Source organism: Giraffa tippelskirchi, chromosome 4, assembly GCF_054371585.1.
Source record: "Giraffa tippelskirchi isolate mGirTip1 chromosome 4, T2T-mGirTip1v1.2.pri, whole genome shotgun sequence".
NCBI classification, from domain to species: domain Eukaryota; kingdom Metazoa; phylum Chordata; class Mammalia; order Artiodactyla; family Giraffidae; genus Giraffa; species Giraffa tippelskirchi.
The window spans coordinates 190,833,215-190,855,345 of NC_137278.1; the positions used below are offsets into that span (position 1 = coordinate 190,833,215).

The 22,131-nt window shown below is 45.6% G+C and overlaps 1 protein-coding gene across 5 annotated transcripts in view; it reads left to right on the forward strand.

The window, feature by feature from the left end:
• The window catches only part of GRIN2B (glutamate ionotropic receptor NMDA type subunit 2B), an 815,960-nt gene extending 794,129 nt beyond the window's left edge, over positions 1 to 21,831 (forward strand). For all 5 annotated transcript variants that reach the window (XM_081589234.1, XM_081589233.1, XM_081589232.1 and 2 more), the window contains 4 exons: positions 7,072 to 7,232; positions 8,996 to 9,183; positions 12,035 to 12,273; positions 15,768 to 21,831. In XM_081589234.1, the coding sequence (XP_081445360.1) occupies positions 7,072 to 7,232; positions 8,996 to 9,183; positions 12,035 to 12,273; positions 15,768 to 17,672 (2,493 nt within the window). In that variant the 3' untranslated portion in view covers positions 17,673 to 21,831. The remainder of the gene's footprint in view (positions 1 to 7,071; positions 7,233 to 8,995; positions 9,184 to 12,034; positions 12,274 to 15,767) is intronic.
• The last annotated feature ends 300 nt before the right edge of the window (positions 21,832 to 22,131 follow it).

Consider the following 22,131-nt stretch of genomic DNA (forward strand, 5'->3'; position numbering starts at 1 on the left):
CCAAGCTGCGTCAATTTCTTCCCAGCACGTGGTTTTCACTACTTGAGATCACCCGTGGGCCCGTGATCTATGGCTGCATAGCAACCTACCACAGCACTTGGTGGCTTAAGCAAGAGCCATTTCATTGTATTTCCCCAACTTGTGGGTCAGATATGTGGGCGGGGTTGCCTGGTGCCCCGACTGGAGTGTTTGGAAGGTTGGGTTCAGCCAAGCCTGGAGACAGAAGTGCCTACACTTCACGGCTCTGGCATGGAGCCTGCGGGGCTGTTGACTTCTTACAGACGCCCAGGTGGAAACCACAAGGCTTCTTATGACCAAGCCTCAGAAGTCCCAGAGTGTTATTTCTGCACATTCTATTGGTCAAGCTAGTCACAAGCCCAGATCAGAATTAAGGTCAGAGAGTGTAGGCCTCATCTCTTGTACAAGGACTGGAAAAGAATCTGTGGCTGTGTATTCGTCAACTACACTTTATAGTTTATTTTATTTTTGGCTGCACTGGGTCTACACTGCTGCATGCAGGCTTTCTCAAGTTGCAGTGAGCAGGTGCTACTCGCCTTGCAGTGGTGTCTCTTGTTGCAGAGCACTGGCTGTAGGGCATTCGGGCTTCAGTAGTTACAGAGCAAGGGCTTAGCTGCCCTGGGGCATGTGAGCTCTTCCAAGATCAGGAATCAAACCTGTGTCCCCTGCATTGGCAGCCAGATTCTTAACCACTGGGCCACCAGCGAAGTCCTCAATCCACTACATTAAAAAAAAAAAAGGTTTATTATCTGTCCCCTTTGTTTATAATACGAACTCCTTGAAGGCAGGTTCTTCCTCTCCTGTCACATTGCATCCCCAGCACCCAGAATATGGTGACACATACTGTAAATATGTGCCGAATGTCTATAAGAATGAAAGAATGAATGAATGAAAAGGTAAAGGAATGAAAAACTGAATGAATGTGTACATCTGTCTCTGGTATGTAAACTTCCTGAAAACAAGAGTCTGATGTTTTCATCTTTGCCTCCTAATAAATACAGGCTCTGCACTATTAGATGCTCAGAATATATATTTATCAAATGAATGGAGGCATTTAAACTGTTATCATTAAAAGAGATGAGAGAGTTATTCTCAGCATATATATAGGTGTTGAATATCAGTAGCTGCTATGAACAAATTAATAATGCCATATACATAGTAAAATCAGTTTATGTATTTAATAAATAAACAAAATGGACCAGATCTCCACTCCCTGTTACTCTTCAGTCACTCAGTCATGCCCAACTCTTTGGGACCCCATGGACTGCAAAACACCAGGCTTCCCTCACCTTCGCTATCTCCCAGAGTTTGCCCAAACTCATATCTATTGAGTTGATGATGCCATTTCCTTGACATCTTGCCTTTTCCCTTTCTCTCTGAAGGCTGCAGAAGGGCCTCTCTAATGGGAGGGATCAGCCAGTACCACTCCAGGGCCCCCAAGTCCCCTCATCTCTGGGTTGGGGTGGAGCCTTGTCCTTGCCTCCACACCTTTCTCCTTGCCTGATAGCCAAGACTCACTCACTTTGAGGTCATTAATGTGGGGACTGAGATGATCATCTGAACCTCTCAGATGGCTGAATTCTGATTCCCAGCAGCTCTCCAGGAGGATCAAGTGAGATTACAGGTCTCTTAACATCCTGGCACCGTCCTGCCCTTGGGTGAGAACCTACTTACAGTTATGGCTGGACACCCTGGGTTGAACCCTGAGAGGGATTTGGCATCTGATATGCCAGGAAGGGAAGGGTGCCCTCACCAGGTGGCCCCACATACACATGCGTAGAGTCCCTCCCCTGTGAGCGAGGTAGGACCTGGTGGCTGGTGTTTGAGCCACGGTCAGAGGACTCAGCTCAAGGGACAAGCCTCTAAGCTGGTCCTCCTATTTCACTCCGTGGCCTGGAACAACTCCTTGGTTTCTTCAGAGCCTCAGTTTTCTCATCTGTGAAATGAGACTGATCCCCCAAATTTTTTCATGTCTGTGTTTTTATTCTCCTCCCTATGTTTTTATGGGGCTCTCCTGATAGCTCAGCAGGTAAAGAATCTACCTGCAATGCAGGAGACACAGGAGACCCGGGTTCGATCCCTGGGTCAGGAAGATCCTTTGGTGGAGGAAATGGCAACCCACTCCAATATTCTTGCCAGGAGAATTCCATGTATCAAGACCCTGGCAAGCTACAGTTCATAGGATCACAAAGAGTCAGACACAACTGAGCAACTAAGCACATGTTTTTATAATCTAGAGAAACATTCCAAGTTCAAGAAAGCTCTATAATAGCCAAAGGTGACTAATAAGGAATAACTATATAACTATATAAAATTCCCTGTTTTAAAATCAGACCAAGCTTTTTAATTCAATACTGGTCTCCTTGGTATATTGGGGTCTTTAATTTTTTTTTTAATTTTTTTCTCAGAGTCCTCCCTGTTCCATGGATTTTAAGACCCCTAGTTCTGGACAGTACTAAGTTTTACTCCTTCCCCAAACCACAGGGAGCACGGACTGCCATTTGGGTTAAACAAGTGCCATAGAACACCTCACAGCTTGGAGTAAGTTTTATTATCAGGCATTTATTGGAAACATCAAGGTGGTATTTGGAAGATCCTTCCTTTTCCTTCTTCCTTACTAAAGATAAAGTTCTCCATGGCCATTAATTTTAGTGAAATTCAAGTTCCAGTGACAGTGGTTTAAAAATATAGGTTTCATTTAAACTTCACCAACCTGGGACAAGAATTTTCAGAGGAAAAGGCTGGCTTACTTCTGCTTCCACTTTGGCTGATTCTGGGGTGATGCACTCACCCGTTTGGTCCCCAGACTGGCCAAGTTTAAGGAACAAATTTGGAAACAGGAGTTTTCCACCTTAGGGGACATAATCTAACATGGGATAGTATTAGGGATTAGAACTTCACCCTCATGGAAGCAGTTAATAGTTCTGAGAATTCGCCATGTGCCAGATACTGTGTTAAGTGATCCTGGATATTATCATAATAGTAATTAAAAATAACACTTCCAGAAAAACGGGCTCCATGAAGTTAAAGAACTTGCCCATGTTCATAAGGTTGGTCAAAGAACTGGAATTCAGATCCAAATTGTCTGCCTTCAAGGCCAATGCTTTCCATAGGCCTGTGCCTCCCATTCTTCTTGTGTTGGCTATTTCTGACTGCTTTCTTACAGAAGATGCTTTAACCATATAAGAGTCTTGCTGTGTTGTTATATAATCCTCTATTTCTTTAATAGTTTTAAACCGTTTTCAGAGATTTTTATCTTGCCAGTGACTTGTCTTTCCATGATCTTAATGGTGCCTTTCAAAGAGTTCTTCATTTTAACAAAGTCCAACTTACTTGTTTTTGATGGTGGATTATACTTTTGATGTCGTATCTAAGAAATCTTTGTCTAACTCAAGGTGACAAAGCCTTTCTCTTATATTTTCTCCTGGAAATATTATAGTTTTAGGGCTTCTGTTTAGGTACATTGATCCATATCTTAATTTCCATATCTTGTGAGATGTGGAATGAAGTTCTTTTTTTACATATAGAGTTCCAATACCATTGGTTAAAGACTGTTGTATCTTTACTGAATTGCCTTTGTACCATATGTGTTGAATCTGTTGAGGGCACTCTGTTCTCGTGTCTCTTTACTCTCTATGTGTTAATGTCCCACTGTCAGGATGACAACAGCTTTGTAAGTCTCAAACTCAGTAGTGTGAGTCCTTCAACTTTGTCCTCCTTTTTCCAAATCATCTTGGATATTCCAGGTTCTTCATTATTTCTTTAGTTTTTAAGTATTCAAAGATATAAAACAGCATCTAGAAGTCTAAAGATAATTTAGAAATCAAAGTTAATAAAGAGTAGCACAGAAAATTTCCATAATCTAGCTTTACCAAGACATGAGACCTTCTGGATATCACATTCCATTTGGTTAATCAAAAATTGTCATAGCTATAGAGAGCAGATTTGTGGTTCCCAAGGGGAAGGGCTTGGTGGGGAAGGGAAGAATTAAGTGTTTGGGATTAGCAAATGAAAACTGTTATATGTACAATAATAGAAAAACAAGGTCCTACTGTATAGCACAGAGTACTACATTCAATATCCTGTGATAAACCATAATGAAAATGAATATGTATATATATATAATGAATGGGCTTCCCAAGTTGCGCTGGTGGTAAAGAACCCTCCTGCAAATGCAGGAGACATGAGATGTAGGTTCGACCCCTGAGTCAGGAAGAACCCCTTGAGGAGGAAATGGCAACCCACTCCAGTATTCTTGCCTGGAGAATCCTATGGACAGAGGAACCTGGTGGGCTACAGTCCATAGGGTTGCAAAGAGTCGGACACAACTGAAGTGACTTAGCATCCACGCATGCATGTATAACTGAGTCACCTTGTTGCACAGCAGAAGTTAATACAACACTGTAAATCAACTCTACTTCAATAAAAGTTTTTTTAATTTAAAAATAATTATTTTATCTATCTTACATTGACTGATGATTTTCAAAAAACTAGAACATAAAAATTTATACCAACATTGTAGTGGACATGATTTCAACTTCCATTGATGTTTCAGAAAATACTTTGGACCCTAGAGTATCTTGGTCATTGTAAGCATAAGTTCTCACTGTCCTAACAAAATGGGAAATTACTGATTAAAGGAAGCACATTTGGTTATATTGCTGCCTGCCGTGCTATCTATGAATACTACACTTTTGACTGGGGGACACCATCTTTCAAACATCTGAAGTGTTACAACTGGCAGTTTTATGCATAACATTCTGTCTCTTCCAATCAAGCATATCCGTATTTACTTTAAACTTGTTATCTGCTGGGCACCGTGAGAAGTACTATTAATTAAGCCAGCTGATTCCTGATAATGTTAGCCATCACTGCCATGGTACAACTTTGAGCAGATAACTCGTCCTCTTTGGGCCTCTGTCTTCATTTGTAAAATTAAAGATTTGGACTAGTTAACCTTGAGTGGCTCATACAACTCTAAAATTCTTTGACTCTTTTGTAGTATCTTTATTTTCTTAAAAATCACAACCCCTTAAAAAATAATTAAACAAAAACTCTTAATGGCAAAAAGCACTGTAGTAAGTCAGAAAGAGGTGATCTTTTGATGCATCTCAGATTACCTAACCCCACTGCATGACCTTACTTTTAACTATGGCCAACTCTGAGCAATGAAGATGGCATTTATGGTTACTGGTGCTGTGACATTTAGTGGCCCATGAAATCCCCATATATCTGAGAAGCTCTAAGTGTCTCAGGTCAAGGGAAGGATAAAGGAGAATGGTCGTAAGCCCAGACAGCCCCCAAGCTTCAGAGTACTCCTAAGTTAGACTCTCAAAGGTATCTTCAAAGATTTTCAAGATATCTTCACTTAGAAATGGCAACCCACTCCAGTATTCTTGTCTGGAAAATTTCACGGACAGAGGAACCTGGCAGGCTACAGTCCATGGGGTCGCAAAGAGCTGGACGTGACTGAGTGACTTTCACTGCACTTCACTTAATATTGAAACCAAGTGGACTTTAAATATCTACATTGGCTTTCCTATACCAGGGCACAGCATATATGACTGTGAACTCCGGTCATACACTAGCTGATCATTGCTGTCCTAATAGAATGAGAAACTTGGAGAGTGTGAAGTTTACTAGAGAATGTAGAATGTAGATATGAATTTAAAATGATATAAGAAGTCTTTATTGAGCACTTACTGTGTGCAAGATGCTGCGTCATGCACTCCCAATGCATTGTATCATTTAATACACACAACAATCTTGAAAAGTAGACATTATTGTCTTTTTATTACATATGAGGAAAGGATGCACAGAGAGCTCCTGTAACTTGCCTTGGTGGCTCAGATGGTAAAGAATCTGCCTGCAGTGCAGGAGACCTGGGTTTAATCCCTGGGTCAGGAGGATCCCCTGAAGAAGGAACTAGCAACCCACTCCAGTATTCTTGCCTAGGAAATCCCATAGACAGGGGAGCCTGGCAGGCTACAGTCCACGGGATCGAAAAGAGTTGGACACGACTGAGCAACTAACACACACTCAGAGCTGGTCTTCAGTCCGTATTTGTCTCAATCTAGAGACTACCTCAGAGACCAGCTCTCAGAACTTGGCCAGCTTATTTAGAAAGTAAATGAATTTGTAGTATTAATTACAAGGATCTAGACCAAGAACACCAAGTACCGATGACTCACTCTTGGGTAAACTTGATGGAAGAAAGAACTCAGAGAAAGTGTCCTGAAGAAATTGCTCTGAGTTAAATGAATGAGGTGAAGGACATGAATTGGCCCAGGGAGAAAGGTGAGATCATGCTGAGGGAACAGACTCTCTGAGGCCATGAAGATACAAATGCATGAACTGTGCATTCAAGAAACAATATACAGACTGCTCACTGCAGGGCAATAGCCAGAAACAAAGCTGATGTCATAGGGATGAAAAATCAAGAGATTTCCCTTTATTATGCTATGCCCTGGCAATCCACTCTCAGTTCTTAAACACAAGAGGAAACATAATTAAAATTGCATTTGCTTTTACAGTTTCTTCTACAACTCATGTAGGATACATATGGGCTTTTAAAGCATCAAGGAAAGTAAAGAGAGAATTTCTTAGCAAAACATATTTGCTACCCAACAAGTGATTTTCAGGAGTATGATGTAGCTTGCCTTACTAAGGTCCTAGAACCTTAATAGTCCAATGATGGTGCCTGGAAGCAGATTTCACACACTTTTCAGAATAGAGGCAACCAGCCCACTGCAGTTAAGCTAATAGCTCATTCCCATCGTCCCCGGTTTTGTGCAGTGCGCATACATGGGGCAGACGAGAGTTTTCAGATTCAAGTCAGGGATGGGCAGATAGAAAGCTCTCAACAATATGGATTATATTGAGTTGAATTGAAGTTTACTTTCAGATAGCAATTGCTACTCCTGAATGAGGGCTTATGTGTTTGGTGAACTCTCATTGGTCCCTTCCATGATAAATGCACAAATGTTAACTTAATATCTCTCCATGTTTCCTGAAGCATTCATCTTCTCTGTCTCTCTTTAACTCTCTTTTTAGTTCCAGAGACCTAATGACTTCTCACCCCCTTTCCGCTTTGGCACTGTGCCCAACGGCAGCACAGAGAGGAATATTCGCAATAACTATGCAGAAATGCATGCCTATATGGGGAAGTTCAACCAGAGAGGTGTCGACGACGCACTGCTCTCCTTGAAAACAGGGTAAGAACTGCTTCCAAGCTCAGAATCTTTGCTGTGTTGCTCACGTTTCTTAAACATCCATGGAATAAGATGCACCATGTTTGTGTGCCACACCAAATTCAAGCAAAGAAGATTGCATTTGCACTTTGTGGGTCTTCAGGATAAATTGATGGTATGATTCAGACCAGTGCATGGAGATTCCACTGGTATTATTCACATATATATTTTCAAAATTTTCTATTTTACTTGCATGAATATAACCGTGAAATAAGAATGTAATAGATATAAAAGTCAAAGGGGAGAGTCAAGGCTAAAATTCATGTGTTACACACAAAATAAAAACCTGCTGACCTAAAAGTGAAATTGATTTTGGTGTCTTATGGACAAGGGAAAAAGAAACAATGAAAAGGGGGAAAGCTTTTAGATAACAAACAGTAAGAATATGTTAACTGATCTCCAATTCCGACAAAATTGGCACTCTTTGCTCCAGCTCTATAATCTAGGGTGAATTGTTCATTCAAAAGAACTCACGAACTGCAAATATGTTGGTTTACATAATCTCAGCCATGGCAGTTCTTTCCCTCAGAAGCCACAGCTGTGGAGTAAGACAGACAGTTGAGCATGAGAGTTGTTGAAGTTTAGGTCTGATTTCCTGTGTTGGAGGATGACTGACAGCCCTTAGACCTCCTGGTGGCTCCCATGCGGAATGAGCCTCCCAGAGGCATGTTTACTTAAATACCGTTAGACTCTGTCTTATCATTATAAAATCACAGCAGATTTCAGAAGGTGGGATCTGAATTTGGGAGACGGATGACTCTGGGTTGTCTGGCCCCTTGTACAATCACAGTTCTCAAGCCCTTCGGAGCTTTGACTTTCTGATGAACACCCTTCTAAAGGATACTCACGGACCTTTGGAAAAAATGTTCTGTATTTTTTCATGCCAGAAAGGGCTTCTTTTTTCTTAAGGAGGTGTAAAGCTAACTGAACTTGTAACAGTGCAGGTCATGATGCCTGCCTTTCTTTCTTGCAGACCTATATGAATATATCTGAATTTCTTCTCCATTTATTGTGTTTAAATATTGACCTGTACCTTCCTGACCTTGCCCCTAGCCTTTCCCCACTCCCTGCCTACTTCTTGCAAAGCACTGTACATACAATGAGATTCTCATATGTTTGGGAACATGAGACATCGCAATTCTGTATGTTGCATTGGCTGTGGTTTCACACATTCACTCTTGACCTGAGCCTATAATGCCACCACCCTCAGCAACTCTCTCCTCTCCTTGTGCTGCAAAACAAAACACTGAAACCTTTCTGACCGCCAAAATAGCATTGCCCATCCAGTGCTCCTCATCCACCTACACTTATCCCCACTCTGGACTGTAATGAACTGAGAAATGAAAAATGTTATGTAAGTCTAACCCATGCTATTTGTTGCGATCATTGTGATGGTTCCTTTTCATTATTTCTGTTATTATTTTTATTGATTCCTTTTTACTCCTTCTCCTTTTCAGACACAGCTTATGAGTTGGCTCCGGGCCCAACTTACATTCTCATCATTCCCAACAGGAGGGAAAAAACTTCTCCTTTCAATCTGAAATCATACAAAAAACCACCTGGGAGTTAGGCTTTAGTTTCTGGCTGAGTTCCACCTTGAGCCCTGCTTTGAACCAGTTCTCCCCATAGTCTGCTGGAGCTCTACTTCTTCCTCTTAATGGCCCATAGGTAGTTTTGTACTCGAATTCCTCCACTGGACTTGGTTTGTTTGCTCTTTTCTTGCACAGGAAACTGGATGCCTTCATCTACGATGCAGCCGTGCTGAACTACATGGCCGGTAGAGATGAGGGCTGCAAGCTGGTGACTATTGGCAGTGGGAAGGTCTTTGCCTCCACTGGTTATGGCATTGCCATCCAAAAAGACTCTGGATGGAAGCGCCAGGTGGACCTTGCTATCCTGCAGCTCTTCGGAGATGGTGAGTTAAAGAAAGGGAAAGTGTCTACTTGGCCTCTTCCTATGGCCAGTCCAAAACATCAACCCTTCTTCCTTCCCCGTCCCTCTAACCTCTGCATTTCCAGAAAAGTATTTCATAGTATACTAAGACATTGGGAGGTATATGTTAGTTTTCTAAAGCTTCGTAATGAGGTTGTTGTTATTGTTCAGTGGCTCAGTCATGTCCAACTCATTGCAACCCCATGGACTGCAGCACACCAGGCTTCCTTGTCCTTCACTATCTCCCAGAGTTTTGCTCAAACTCATGTCCATTGAATCGGTGATGGATGCCATCCAACCATCTCATCCTCTGTTGCCCACTTCTCCTCCTGCCTTCAATCTTTCCCAGCATCAGGGTCTTTTCTAATGAGTCAGTTCTTCACATCAGGTGGCCAAAGTATTGGAGCTTCAGCATCAGTCCTTCCAATGATTATTCAGGGTTGATTTCCTTCAGGATTGACTGGTTTGATCTCCTTGCAGTCCAAGGGACTCTCAAGAGTCTTCTCCAACACCACAATTCAGAAACATCAATTCTTCAGCACTCAGCCTTCTTTAGGGTCCAGCTCTTGCATCCATACATGACTACTGGAAAAACCGTAGCTTTGACTATACAGACATCTGCTCTCTCTGGACCCAGAGAAAGGGCCAAGAAATCATTCACAGCCGTTTGCTCATCCTTCCCTCTCCTGTTTTGCTTCTCTCGGTGGAAGAGGTAGGAAGCAGGGCCAGGTCCTCAGAGGCAGACACTGGAAGGTACTCACTCGCCAGAGTGATTCCTTGAAGAGACAACTTGCTTTGAGAAAACCTCATCTCCTATTTTATTTTGCTCACAGCTTCCACATCCCACTTCACTTTATTGTCTGAAGGACCTCCTTCTCCTGTTAGTCTCATAGAAGCTAATCCTGTTACAAGGAGCAGCCTGACTGTACTTGGCCCCACAGGCCATCAACCCAGCAGTTCCCCAATTCTGTGTGCGGAATCTTTGCTGGTAGGGAGAAGACAACTGGATTGGCAGACTCCAGGTGAGGTCAGTTGTTCAGTTAGGAAAATCATCCAAGTTTGATCCAAGAAATGACCAAAAAGTGATTTGATGAACATTGGAAAGAGGATGGAGTTCTAGGTGGAGTGTTCCAAGCCTTTTTAGTGTAAGAGCTTCTGTCGTGATAATGTAGCTGTCACTTCAAGGCAATAACAGGGCCTCTATCCACAAGGAAGAGCAGCAGTAAAGACGATTTGCAAAAGTTACCAGAGCTCCATGGGCTTCCCAGTGGCTCAGACGGTAAAGAATCTGCCTGCAATGTGGTGGACCCAGGTTCAATCCCTGGGTTGGGGAGATCTCCTGAAGAAGGGAATGGCAACACACTCCATTATTCTTGCCTGGAGAATTCTATGAATGGAGGAAATTGACAAGCTACAGTCCATGGGGTCGCAAAGAGTTGGACACGACTGAGTGACACACACACACACACACACACACACACACACACACACACACACACACACACACACACACACACACACACACACACACACACACACACACACACACACACCAGAGCTCCAGTCAGACTGTGCAAACAGATTTCACATTTTAAGCCAAACTGGCAATTTTCTCCATGAGATTTTCAGATGTTTGCTTCTCTAGAGTTAGATGCATTCTCAGGCACATGGTTTCTTTTATTTTCCTCTTGCCTACAATTTCTACCTTTCTAGTTCCTAGTATCCACTGAAGTGGATCAAAGTTATTGTAACCTGGCATGACTTGAATTAATCAAAACTTCTCTAAGCAGCGTTAAAAAGAGCCAGGTCCAAATTTGGTGGTCTCATTTTATTCCAGCTTCCTCCCTTTTCCTGTGAATATTTATGTTTTCAACAAGAGATCAGGAAGTCTGAGGGCCTCTAGGGAATCAATCAATCTCTCCACCCTTTAGTCTCTGTCTCTCCTCCCCCCAACTCGATCTGCTTTGCACATTTTTTGAGAGCAATTTTCTGAATCGCTTCTTCCATTATGTTGTTCCTCGCTGTCTACAAAAAAAATAAAAACCGTGCAAAGTGCTTAGTCTGATACTCAGGTGCTCAGCAATCTTTCATCAACCTTTTGTATTCAGCTTCTTTTACCAACTGTTATTGTGTTTGAATTGTTCTGACAGCCTTTCCCAAATAGACTTGTGTTTTTCTCCTTCCTCCCCTTGATCATGCTATTTCTGCTGCCTGGAGTGCCTTTTTGTACAATATCAATTAAAATTCACCCATTCACCATGCCCACCTCCAAATCCTACCTTCCTCATGAAAACCCACTGGCCACCACATCTACAAAATTACCCTGACTAATTCAGGAAGCTTTTGTTACTTACATACAGCTTGTTGTACTGATTGTTTATATACCAATTTACACTGGGTAGCTAGGGCTTACCTGGCTCAGACGGTAAAGAATCTTCCTGCTATGTAGGACACCCAGGTTCTGTCCCTAGGTCGGGAAGATCCCCTGAAGGAGGGAATGGCTGCCCACTCCAGTATTCTTACTTGGAGAATTCCATGGACAGAGGAGCTACGGTCCATGGGATCTTAAAGAGTCTGACATGACTGAGCAACTAAAACTTTCACACATTCATACAGGGCACAGAGGTAATGTCTTCTATCTTTGTATCACCTCTGGTACCCACATTGTGTTTTCACTGACCACTTGTTGAATAACTTGATAAGTTTAACAGTATTAATAAAAGCACTAACTTTCTCTCTTGGTTTTCTTCATGTCTCTTTCCCTCTCTCTTTTCCTCTTTTTTCCCAACACCCCTTTCTCCCCCTCTCTTCCCTCCTTCTTGTCCGGCCCCCAGGGGAGATGGAGGAGCTGGAAGCTCTGTGGCTCACGGGCATCTGCCACAATGAGAAGAACGAGGTCATGAGTAGCCAGCTGGACATCGACAACATGGCAGGTGTCTTCTACATGCTGGGGGCGGCCATGGCTCTCAGCCTCATCACCTTCATCTGCGAACACCTCTTCTATTGGCAGTTCCGGCACTGCTTTATGGGTGTCTGTTCTGGCAAGCCCGGCATGGTCTTCTCCATCAGCAGAGTAAGTGGTTTGATTTAGGTGCCTGGAACTTGGGAAAGGAAGCTTAGCTTAGCACCATGCAAAGCAGAGAGTCCAGAGGGGCACTAACTGTAGCCTGAGGCTGTGAAAGCAAGAAGTCACATCATGTACATTTCCCCAGGGGGTAGGATGACATCATTTCAAGTGGCTCAGAGAACAGGTGATGCTGTTTTTCCTTCAAGAAACAGCTTTCTGTGTGGGGTTTGGGCATTTGGTTCTTAAAAAGAACTGGCAGATCTATCAAAATGAAACATTTGGCCTTTCCCCAGGTGCCTTTCATCACTATTAGTTAATTCTGCATAGGCTGGATTAATCATTTAATCCTTTTTAAAAAAATCACATTTCTATATAAATCATGACATATATCTCTCTTATTCTGACATGCAAATGTATATTGGTCATTTCACCATCCCACTTTATATTTTAACCATGTATGCATTTGGAGCATTCGGGAGCTTAACAGAACTTTCAGAAATAAGTCCTGACCTGTTAAGAAATTTGCATTCCAGAAACTTCCTTAATTGGAGCAAGAGTACCACTCAAGTCCTTCTTTATTTAGTTCTCTTATACATGTCTAGTCTAAAGTGAGATTTGGAACACAGTGTCGAATATGAATAAAGGGTCACAGGGAAGAGTTTTTTTTTTTTCCTTAAAAAAGCAGACTTTTTGATTTTGTTAATAAAGTTATGAGATTCATTCATGAGAATTAAACTCAGATATCCTCTTAGAATAGAGGTCTAGGCTTCAGATGTAACCAACTTTGTCTGTAATGGGGTTATGTAAGAAAATGGAGTACTCATTAAGTTGTCCCATCTTTTGATCATTTTCCTATAGTATTTTAGTTCTAGAGAAAAATGTCCTCTCTGGCTGTGAGCTGCTTCAGGCCATTCAGTTACCTGGAAGCAGGAGGCTGGGGCTTGTGGTCCCTAAGCCACACTTTTGCACCTTGTGTCACTTCCCAAGACCCCAGAGAGGGGGCTGGCCACACAGCGCAGGAAGCCTGTAGTAGCAATCCTATTTGTTGCCCCTCGACATAATTGACGGCTCTATAGAGGACAAGTGCATTTTCTCCTGGCCATAATCAAGAAGGGTCAGAAAGGAGAAGAAAGCAAGGGAACCCTTTTTTTTTTTATGGGAGTATAATTGCTTTACAGTGTTGTGTTAGTTTCTGCTGTACAATGAAGTGAATCAGCTGTATGTATACATGTATACATATATCCCCTCCCTCTTGGACCTCCTTCCCATCCCCACCCCTATCTCACTCCTCTAGGTCATCACAGAGCACTGAGCTGAGCTCCCTGTGCTATACCGAAGCTTCCTACTAGTTAGCTACTTTACATACGGTAGTGTATATATCTTCTCCTCTGCACTCAGTCGTGTCCGACTCTTAGCAACCCCATGGACTATAGCTCGCCAGGCTCCTCTGTCCATGGGATTTTTCAGGCAAGCATACTGGAGTGGGTTGCCATTTCCTACTCAGAGAATCCTTCCAACCTAGGGATTGAAGCCACATCTCTTGCATCTCCTGTATTGGCAGGTGGATTCTTTACCACTGTGCCACCTGGGAAGCCCCTATTGTGTGTGTATATATATATTTATATATTAATCTCCCAATTCTCTTGTAGATCTCTTATCTTGTGGCTGCCTCCAGGGCAGAGATGTTCATCCCATGCAAACCACCCTTCTTTCCCATCTAGCTGTGACTCTACTTTTGAATCTTCTCTCCTGTCATCCTCCTCCCTCCATTGGGACAGCCCCTTGCCAAATGAATCCCCCTTGTTTTAAAGACACTGTTCAAATGACCTTTTCTGCAAAGACCTTCCCTTGCCAGATGGAAAAGTTCCAAATATGTCCACCTTTCAAGGCAGGGAACTAGAGATTGGCAGGAGGTTGGCCTGACTTGAGACTTGAGCCCAAGCCTCTCCCTCTCCTGGATGGTGCTTTTTAGAGCTCTACACAAGAAGCTGCACACAGGGAGTTCTCAATCGATACTAATGTTAAGATACTAGTTATTTATGATCACAGTGAATGAGAAACTTGAAGGAGGAAACCAGGAGCTAAAGAGAATAAAGGAGAGCATTTGACAAGGGGATTCTTTTTTTTAAATTCATTTTATTGAAGTATAATTGATTTCCAATATACAATTTCACTGTACAGCAAAGTGATTCAATTATACATGTATATACATTCTTTTTCATTTTTTTTTTGTTTTACATTATGGCTTATCACAGGATATTGAATATGGTTCTGTGCTATACAGTAGGTCCATGTTATATACACTATCCATGTTATATTTATATACACTAGTTTGCCTCTGCTAACCCCAAACTCCCACTCCATCCCTCCCCCACTACTCCTCTCCAGCAGGGGGATTCATGATTGCTATTTAGTCCTTAATATCTATCCCAGGTCCTCCCTCCCATGGTGTAAGGCACAGCAGCAGAAATATCCTTCTTTGACCTCAAAGCTGCCTAATTGTCTCATTGAATTTGGTTCATGCTTGGCTCAGGGAGAGAATTGCTCAGCTGTGATCTGATGATCAAAATCCTAAAAGCTGCTCAAAATTTGCCAGAGCTGGAAAAGAGTGGCAATTGTGAATGCCTGGGCTCCCCAGTCTTTACTGCCAGCCAGGGGTGACCAGCCAGGGCAGAATAGCCCCAACATCTGTAAAGCATTGCTGTTGATTTCCAGAAGACTGACAATGTTGTTTGCTATCAGTTGATATCATGGCCTCATTTTTGTGAAGCAAAAACCTCAGTGTAGAAAGAAAAATCAGTGCAAATCAGTGGTGCAGTGAGGCATGAATCTCATGTCTTGTGATTCCAGTCCATTTGCTTAGATCACTTGGTGTATGTAGTGAGGCCCCTTTTGGAGAGCCAAGCCTGTCTAATCAGACCCCCAGCTCATGATGCATGTTGCTTGCATTCTAAGTTGCTTCAGTCATGTCTGACTCTTTGTGACTGTGAACAGTAGCCTGCCAGGCTCCTCTGTCCATGGGATTCTACAGTCAGGAATACTGGAGTAGGTTGCCATTTCCTTCTCCAGGGGATCTTCCTGACCCAGGAATGGAACCCTGGTCTCTTACATCTCCTGCAGTGGGAGGTAGGGTCTTTACCACTAGCCTCACCTGGAAAGCCCTAGGGTTCATGATGAGACTTGCTAAATGATGGTGAATAAGGCAAGCAAATGGCAACCCACTCCAGTGGGTTCTTGCCTGGGAAAATCCCATGGACAGAGGATCCTGGCAGGCTACTGTCCATGGGGTCCCAAAGAGTTGTACACAACTGAGGGACTGAGCACAGCACAGCACAAGGCAGGCAAGTTTCTAGCCACAGGTTTCTATGAGTGTATAAGACCATCTCTTTCATGTTTTCCTGGACTTTTCTCAACCATTTAGGCAGTTAGCAGGAGTAGGGATCCACTTGAGGGTCCCTTCCAGCCTTACCAGAGACCTAACCGCCTCATCCTCTCTGCAGGGTATCTACAGCTGCATCCACGGCGTGGCCATTGAGGAGCGCCAATCCGTGATGAACTCCCCCACCGCCACCATGAACAACACGCACTCCAATATCCTGCGTCTGCTGCGCACGGCCAAGAACATGGCCAACCTGTCGGGTGTGAATGGCTCACCGCAGAGCGCCCTGGACTTCATCCGCCGCGAGTCGTCTGTCTATGACATCTCCGAGCACCGACGCAGCTTCACGCACTCCGACTGCAAGTCCTACAACAACCCGCCCTGTGAGGAGAACCTGTTCAGCGACTACATCAGTGAGGTGGAAAGGACTTTCGGGAACCTGCAGCTCAAGGACAGCAACGTGTACCAGGACCACTACCACCACCACCACCGGCCCCACAGCATCGGCAGCGCCAGCTCCATAGATGGGCTCTATGACTGCGACAACCCGCCCTTCACCACGCAGCCCCGGGCCCTGGGCAAGAAGCCCCTGGACATTGGCCTCCCCTCGTCCAAGCACAGCCAGCTCGGTGACCTGTACGGCAAGTTCTCGTTCAAGAGTGACCGCTACGGCGGCCACGACGACCTGATCCGCTCCGACGTGTCAGACATCTCCACCCACACGGTCACCTACGGCAACATCGAGGGCAACGCGGCCAAGAGACGGAAGCAGCAGTACAAGGACAGCCTGAAGAAGCGTCCGGCCTCGGCCAAGTCCCGCCGCGAGTTCGACGAGATAGAGCTGGCCTACCGCCGCCGGCCGCCCCGCTCCCCAGACCACAAGCGCTACTTTCGGGACAAGGATGGGCTGCGGGACTTCTACCTGGACCAGTTCCGTGCCAAGGAGACCTCCCCGCACTGGGAGCACGTGGACCTGACCGACCTCTACAAGGAGCGCGGCGAGGATTTCAAGCGCGACTCGGTGAGCGGCGGAGGGCCCTGTACCAACCGAGCTCATCACCTTAAGCACGGCACGGGCGACAAGCACGGCGGGGGGGTCGTCAGCGGGGTCCCGGCCCCCTGGGAGAAGAACCTGACCAACGTGGACTGGGAGGAGCGCCCCGGGGGCAACTTCTGCCGCAGCTGCCCATCCAAGCTGCACAACTACTCAACGACGACGGCAGCAACGGCGGTGGTGGCCGGCCAGAACTCGGGCCGGCCGGCCTGCATCCGCTGCGAGGCATGCAAGAAGGCCGGCAACCTATATGACATCAGCGAGGACAACTCGCTGCAGGAGTTGGATCAGCCGGCCGCCCCAGTGGCGGCCGTGACGTCCGCCACGTCTAAGTACCCGCAGAGCCCCACCAACTCCAAGGCGCAGAAGAAGCCCCGGAACAAGCTGCGGCGCCAACACTCCTACGACACGTTCGTGGACCTGCAGAAAGAAGAGGCCGCCCTGGCCCCGCGCAGCGTGAGCCTCAAGGACAAGGGCCGCTTCCTGGACGGCAGCCCCTACGCGCACATGTTCGAGATGCCAGCGGGCGAGAGTGCTTTCAGCGGCAGCAACGATGGCAAGGCGGCGGCGCCGGCCTCGGGACATCACCACCATGGCAACCCCGGCGGCGGCGGCAGCGGTGGCGGCTACATGCTCAGCAAGTCGCTCTACCCCGACCGGGTCACGCAGAACCCTTTCATCCCCACTTTTGGGGACGACCAGTGCTTGCTCCACGGCAGCAAATCCTACTTCTTCAGGCAGCCCACGGTGGCGGGGGCGCCGAAGGCCAGGCCGGACTTCCGGGCCCTTGTGAGCAACAAGCCGGTGGTCTCGGCCCTGCACGGGGCTATACCGGGCCGCTTCCAGAAAGACATCTGTATAGGGAACCAGTCCAACCCCTGTGTGCCTAACAACAAAAACCCCAGGGCTTTCAATGGCTCCAGCAATGGGCATGTGTATGAGAAACTGTCTAGTATTGAGTCTGATGTCTGAGTGAGGGAAGAGAGAGGCGGAAGGTGCGTCCGGGAGGGTCTGGCTGTGGGCGTGTGGCACGCATGTCACGGAGGGCGAACGGGGGGTGAGGGGGTGAACTTGGTTCCCATTTGCTCCTTTCTTGTCGTTTTCATTTATTTTGGGGATCCTGGAGTTCTGATTTCTTCTGAGGGTGAGCCTGGTGACCAGCACCATCTCTGCTCCCTTTCCAGCCCCCTCTTCCTCTTCCTCCTCCTTCCCATCGCCCATCCTGTCCCCGTTCCCAGTTCCCGCGAGAGGATATGGTAGGCTGCCGTTCTCACTTCCGGAGAGTGGATACCGTGGGCTGGCTCGGCTAGAGCCAAGAAGGCAGTGGCCGCAGGGGAGCTTGCTCCTGGCGTGGAAGGACTCTTTGCCACCCAGTTGGAGCGAAGCCAAGGAGAAGCAGGAGGAGGCCTCGGGGAACGCAGAATACCTCTTGCTGGACTGATCTGTATGTGTAGGTGAGGAAGCAAAAGCATTCCCGTAAGATCTATTAGCGTACTGCCTGTGAATGAAAAGAGGCTTTTGCTAAATTCTTGTCGCTTAGATGGCCTGTGTTTGCGGATCAGGCACCAAGCAGAGAGTGGGAAGCCATGTGTGTTTATATATAAGCCAAAAAAAAAAAAGAGTTTTCTCCAATTCCATGAGACTTACTGATGGTGAACTCGAGTGAAAAGTCCTTGACAGATGATGAAAAGTACATTAGAGCAGTGTTTCATGGCACATTCGAGGCAAAGAAGGAGGGACTGCCTGTGCATGTGTGTCTATATACACTTGCACACCTATTGTCTATACATACCTGTTGTCAGGGGCCTATTTGTGTAGAAGGCAACCTTGACTCCATAAAGCTGTTTCTTCAGTATTCCTAAGCAACAGGCTTTTTTTTGGCTTGTATACAAACAAAGATGGTCCTATGTTATCTGAATTATGGCTCTCTCTCCCCCTTCACCCTTCCTGAATAAGGAGAATGGAAGTTCTTGATGAGAAGTTTCTGTGGCCTAGACAAAACATGTGAGTGATCATTCCTACAAGAGCAACATATACAAAACTAATTCCTTCATGGTTGGCAGTACTTTCAACCAGCCTTGGCCAAGAACTTTGCAGGAAGGCTAAAAGGAAATAGAAGCAGCCAGGATTTTTTTGCACATAACCAAGGGTAGAAGAGTGGGCAAAGCTCATTTGAGCTTTTGAGACCCTCAACTGGCCAGTTTGCGGGAAGGAGCTAAAGGAACGCTTTGAAGGGCAAGGGGCATCGTTTATGATAGGGTAAGTGAGAGAGGGGGATGTTTTCAATGCTTTGATCCCTTCTTACTTAACCTGGAGCTAGGAGAGCAGGCTTGCTACCCCCTGAATTGGCCACAAGTGATATGGAACAGACAGTGCAGAGCTTTGAGTTTGCTCCTCAAGTACAGCTCAGGAGATGGAGAGGGAAGGGAAGAGATTTGGAAGAGGGGACGGGAGGTGGAGAGGGACTCCCCCGCTACTTCATTGGGTCTGGCTCCCAGAGAATGTGACATTGAGCCCAATGTGGATACTCTGTAGAAGCCCCTCCTTCTTCCTGCAACATGTCCTTCATCTCCCAGCTCGTACTATTCAAGAATAAAAAATAATGTGTGTGTGTGTGTATATATATATACACACACATATAAAACTCCAGGGATGAAGGTACTGGCAGACAGGAAGCCCCCTTCCCTCAAAGGTGGAAACTTGAGAAGGGAAACGACTACTTGTCACTGCCAGTCCCAAAACTTGGGGTAGACGTGTTCCAGGGGTTGGTTCCACTCTTCCGCCATCCTCCCTTCTCCCCAGGTGGCAGCCAAAGAGCCCGGTCAGTTTGGAAGCTTGGCCGCAGGATCTCCATGTTACACACAGGACACATAAACCAGAAAGGTGCTCATCCTCCTCTGAAGGAAGCTGCCATGTCTCTTTGAGAAATCCCACCCACCCCGACTCACCCCCCTTCCTCACCCCCCCACCGCGTCCTTGACTACAACCCTCCTTGATTTTTACCTCAGTGTCTTTCATTTTCAAGCCAACTAAAGGCCTTGTAAAGCTTTGTTTTCTTTCTAAAACGAACCTGGGGGCAAGGGGCTGAACCTCTCACAGATTTGGAGAGAGGAGCACAGAGTGCTTTACCTTAGATTCAAGGAAGGACTTGGAGCGAGAGGACAGAGGTGAGGTGTCTCCAGGAGGAAGAAGGCAAGGGGCCATCAAACACTCTTCACCCTGACTGGATCCCAGGTCAGGGGCTCCTCCCTCACTCTTCCTCTTACCTCACCCCTTTCAAATAAAAAACCAAACCAACCATAGCGAACAGCAATCTAGAACAAAGGGGGCTCTGTCATCTCCCGCTGGTGATAGAAAGCAAGATGGTGTTTATTTCATATGTAAATATTTTGTTTTCTAATTCATTTTGTATAGATAAAGTGTTCTCTTGTGAGTATTCAGGGTGTTGGCTGGAGGGAGCGGGGTGGGGGTGGGAATGAAGGGGGAAGTGTTTTGTTAAGGGGTTTCATTTTCTGTTTCCGGGGGGAGTTTTGTACGGCTTTGGCTGCAGGGTGTCTGGAGAACAGTGAGCGGAAATGGAGGCCACAGTGGTGACGAAGCTGGGGAAGGGCTGTGGGTCCTTGCCGCCCACCTCACCAGTCTTCTCACTGGCCTGTGAGAGGTAGTCATAGTCGTCGGGTATGACTGGGCTTGGCTTGGGTCCAGTTTGGCTTCAGGCAAACCCCAGGCCCAGCTTCTGTCTTCCAGGTGGACCACAGATCACCAGCATCCATGCCAGATCAAGCTGGTGGCGCCATATTTCTCCTGTGGGCACCTAGGGTAGGAAAGATTCCCCAAAGGGCTTAAACCAGAATTGAGGTCAAATCAATCTCTCCTTCTTGATGTGGCTAAGAGATTCCAGGAAGCTCCATCTTGAGAAATCTCCCCGCAGCTCAGTCTTTTCTCCCTAGTACCTGGGCTCCAGCCTTCTTCTGCCCATTTCCTTCTCTGAGAAATCACCACCACAGGCACACCTGGAAAATTCCCATGAAGTCTCCTTCCTGGAAACATGTGATATCTGGTTATGGGAGGGTAACTCTGGATCTGTGTCTTACAAAATTTGCATGCTTTTCCAGAAAAGATTACCAGATCTTCCCCAAACTCAGTAGCCAGGAGATTCTCTTAGAAAGGTTACAAAGTTGGTTTTAGAGGTGGAAGGGTGAGTCCGAGAAGGACAGTGCCTGTAGTGACTTTATATTTGCCTTGTTCTCACTTCCTCCATCAAGAAAGTGCTGTTTGTCTCAAGCCAGGTGTTCAGAACCTGACCTGGGGTTGACCAGACAAGTAGAATTTCTTTCACTGGATTGTTGTCTCTGTGAAGGGTGGCAGCCTTCTCTCTCTTTGTACCGCAGGATGAAATTTCCAAATCCATTTCGCTGGGATATTACATTACATTTCTGTCCAATCGTCCCATCATCAAAAACTGTTGGCTGGTTAATTTCATTTCTCTAAAACCCTCTTTGGCCCCAGTTGGTCACTTCTCTTCAACTGGATGTTTGAATTGAGCCCAAATAAGATATTCACAGCCTGCCCAAGAAATCTTACAGAAAGGAAGGCTGAGCAATGCCAAGTTCTAGATGTTACTTCCTTCCAAAATAAGAAGCCAGGAAAATCCATGAGCCGCTGTCAGCCCCATCTCTTCCACAGATGGGTCTGGACAAAGACTCAGTCTATCCAAACTGTGAGGTTCCACAGACACCCTCAGGAGGGCTAATGGTTCCAAGTTTCTTCAGAATCCGTGCTTTCTATCTCTCATGTCCTCCATCCTTCCCTTCCACTGTGGAAGTGAGTTGGTAGGTGGTGTCCTGTATCCCTCCTCTTGGTGGCCATGCTGAAATTTCAGCATTTCTACCGACTTTAGATAATCTGACCCTTGAATTTGCCTGAATTAAGAGTGTGCACACCCTTCAGAGTGACGCATGTACAGTGGATCTTGTAATTTCAAAATATGTCACTGTGTATCTTCAGCCAGAATGTGGGAAACATCCTTGATGTGGGTTTCCCCTGTACTGGCCACAGCCATGTTGTATTGAGGGAGAGAAAAATTCCCAAATGATTCCATTAAATGTTGGTGGTGTCAGTAGTGCCAAAACGCATGTGTAATGTGATACAAATAGGAGTCGTCTAGAAAATTAAGGGAATATCACCCGCCCAGTCTTCCGTGGCCATCAGAGAGTCTCCCATGGGTAATTCTCTGCATGGGAGGTGAAGACACTGTGTTGCCAAAACGCAGCGTGCTGGTCACCTGCACATCTCATTTAAGAACTAGGGTTTCTTTATTTTTGTTTTTAATTTAATTTGTTTGTTCTTTGCTTAGTTCAGGATTTAGGCACAGAATAACCAGATTGGGCAATAGCCTTTGAAAAAAAGCTATTCCAGAACTCACTTTATT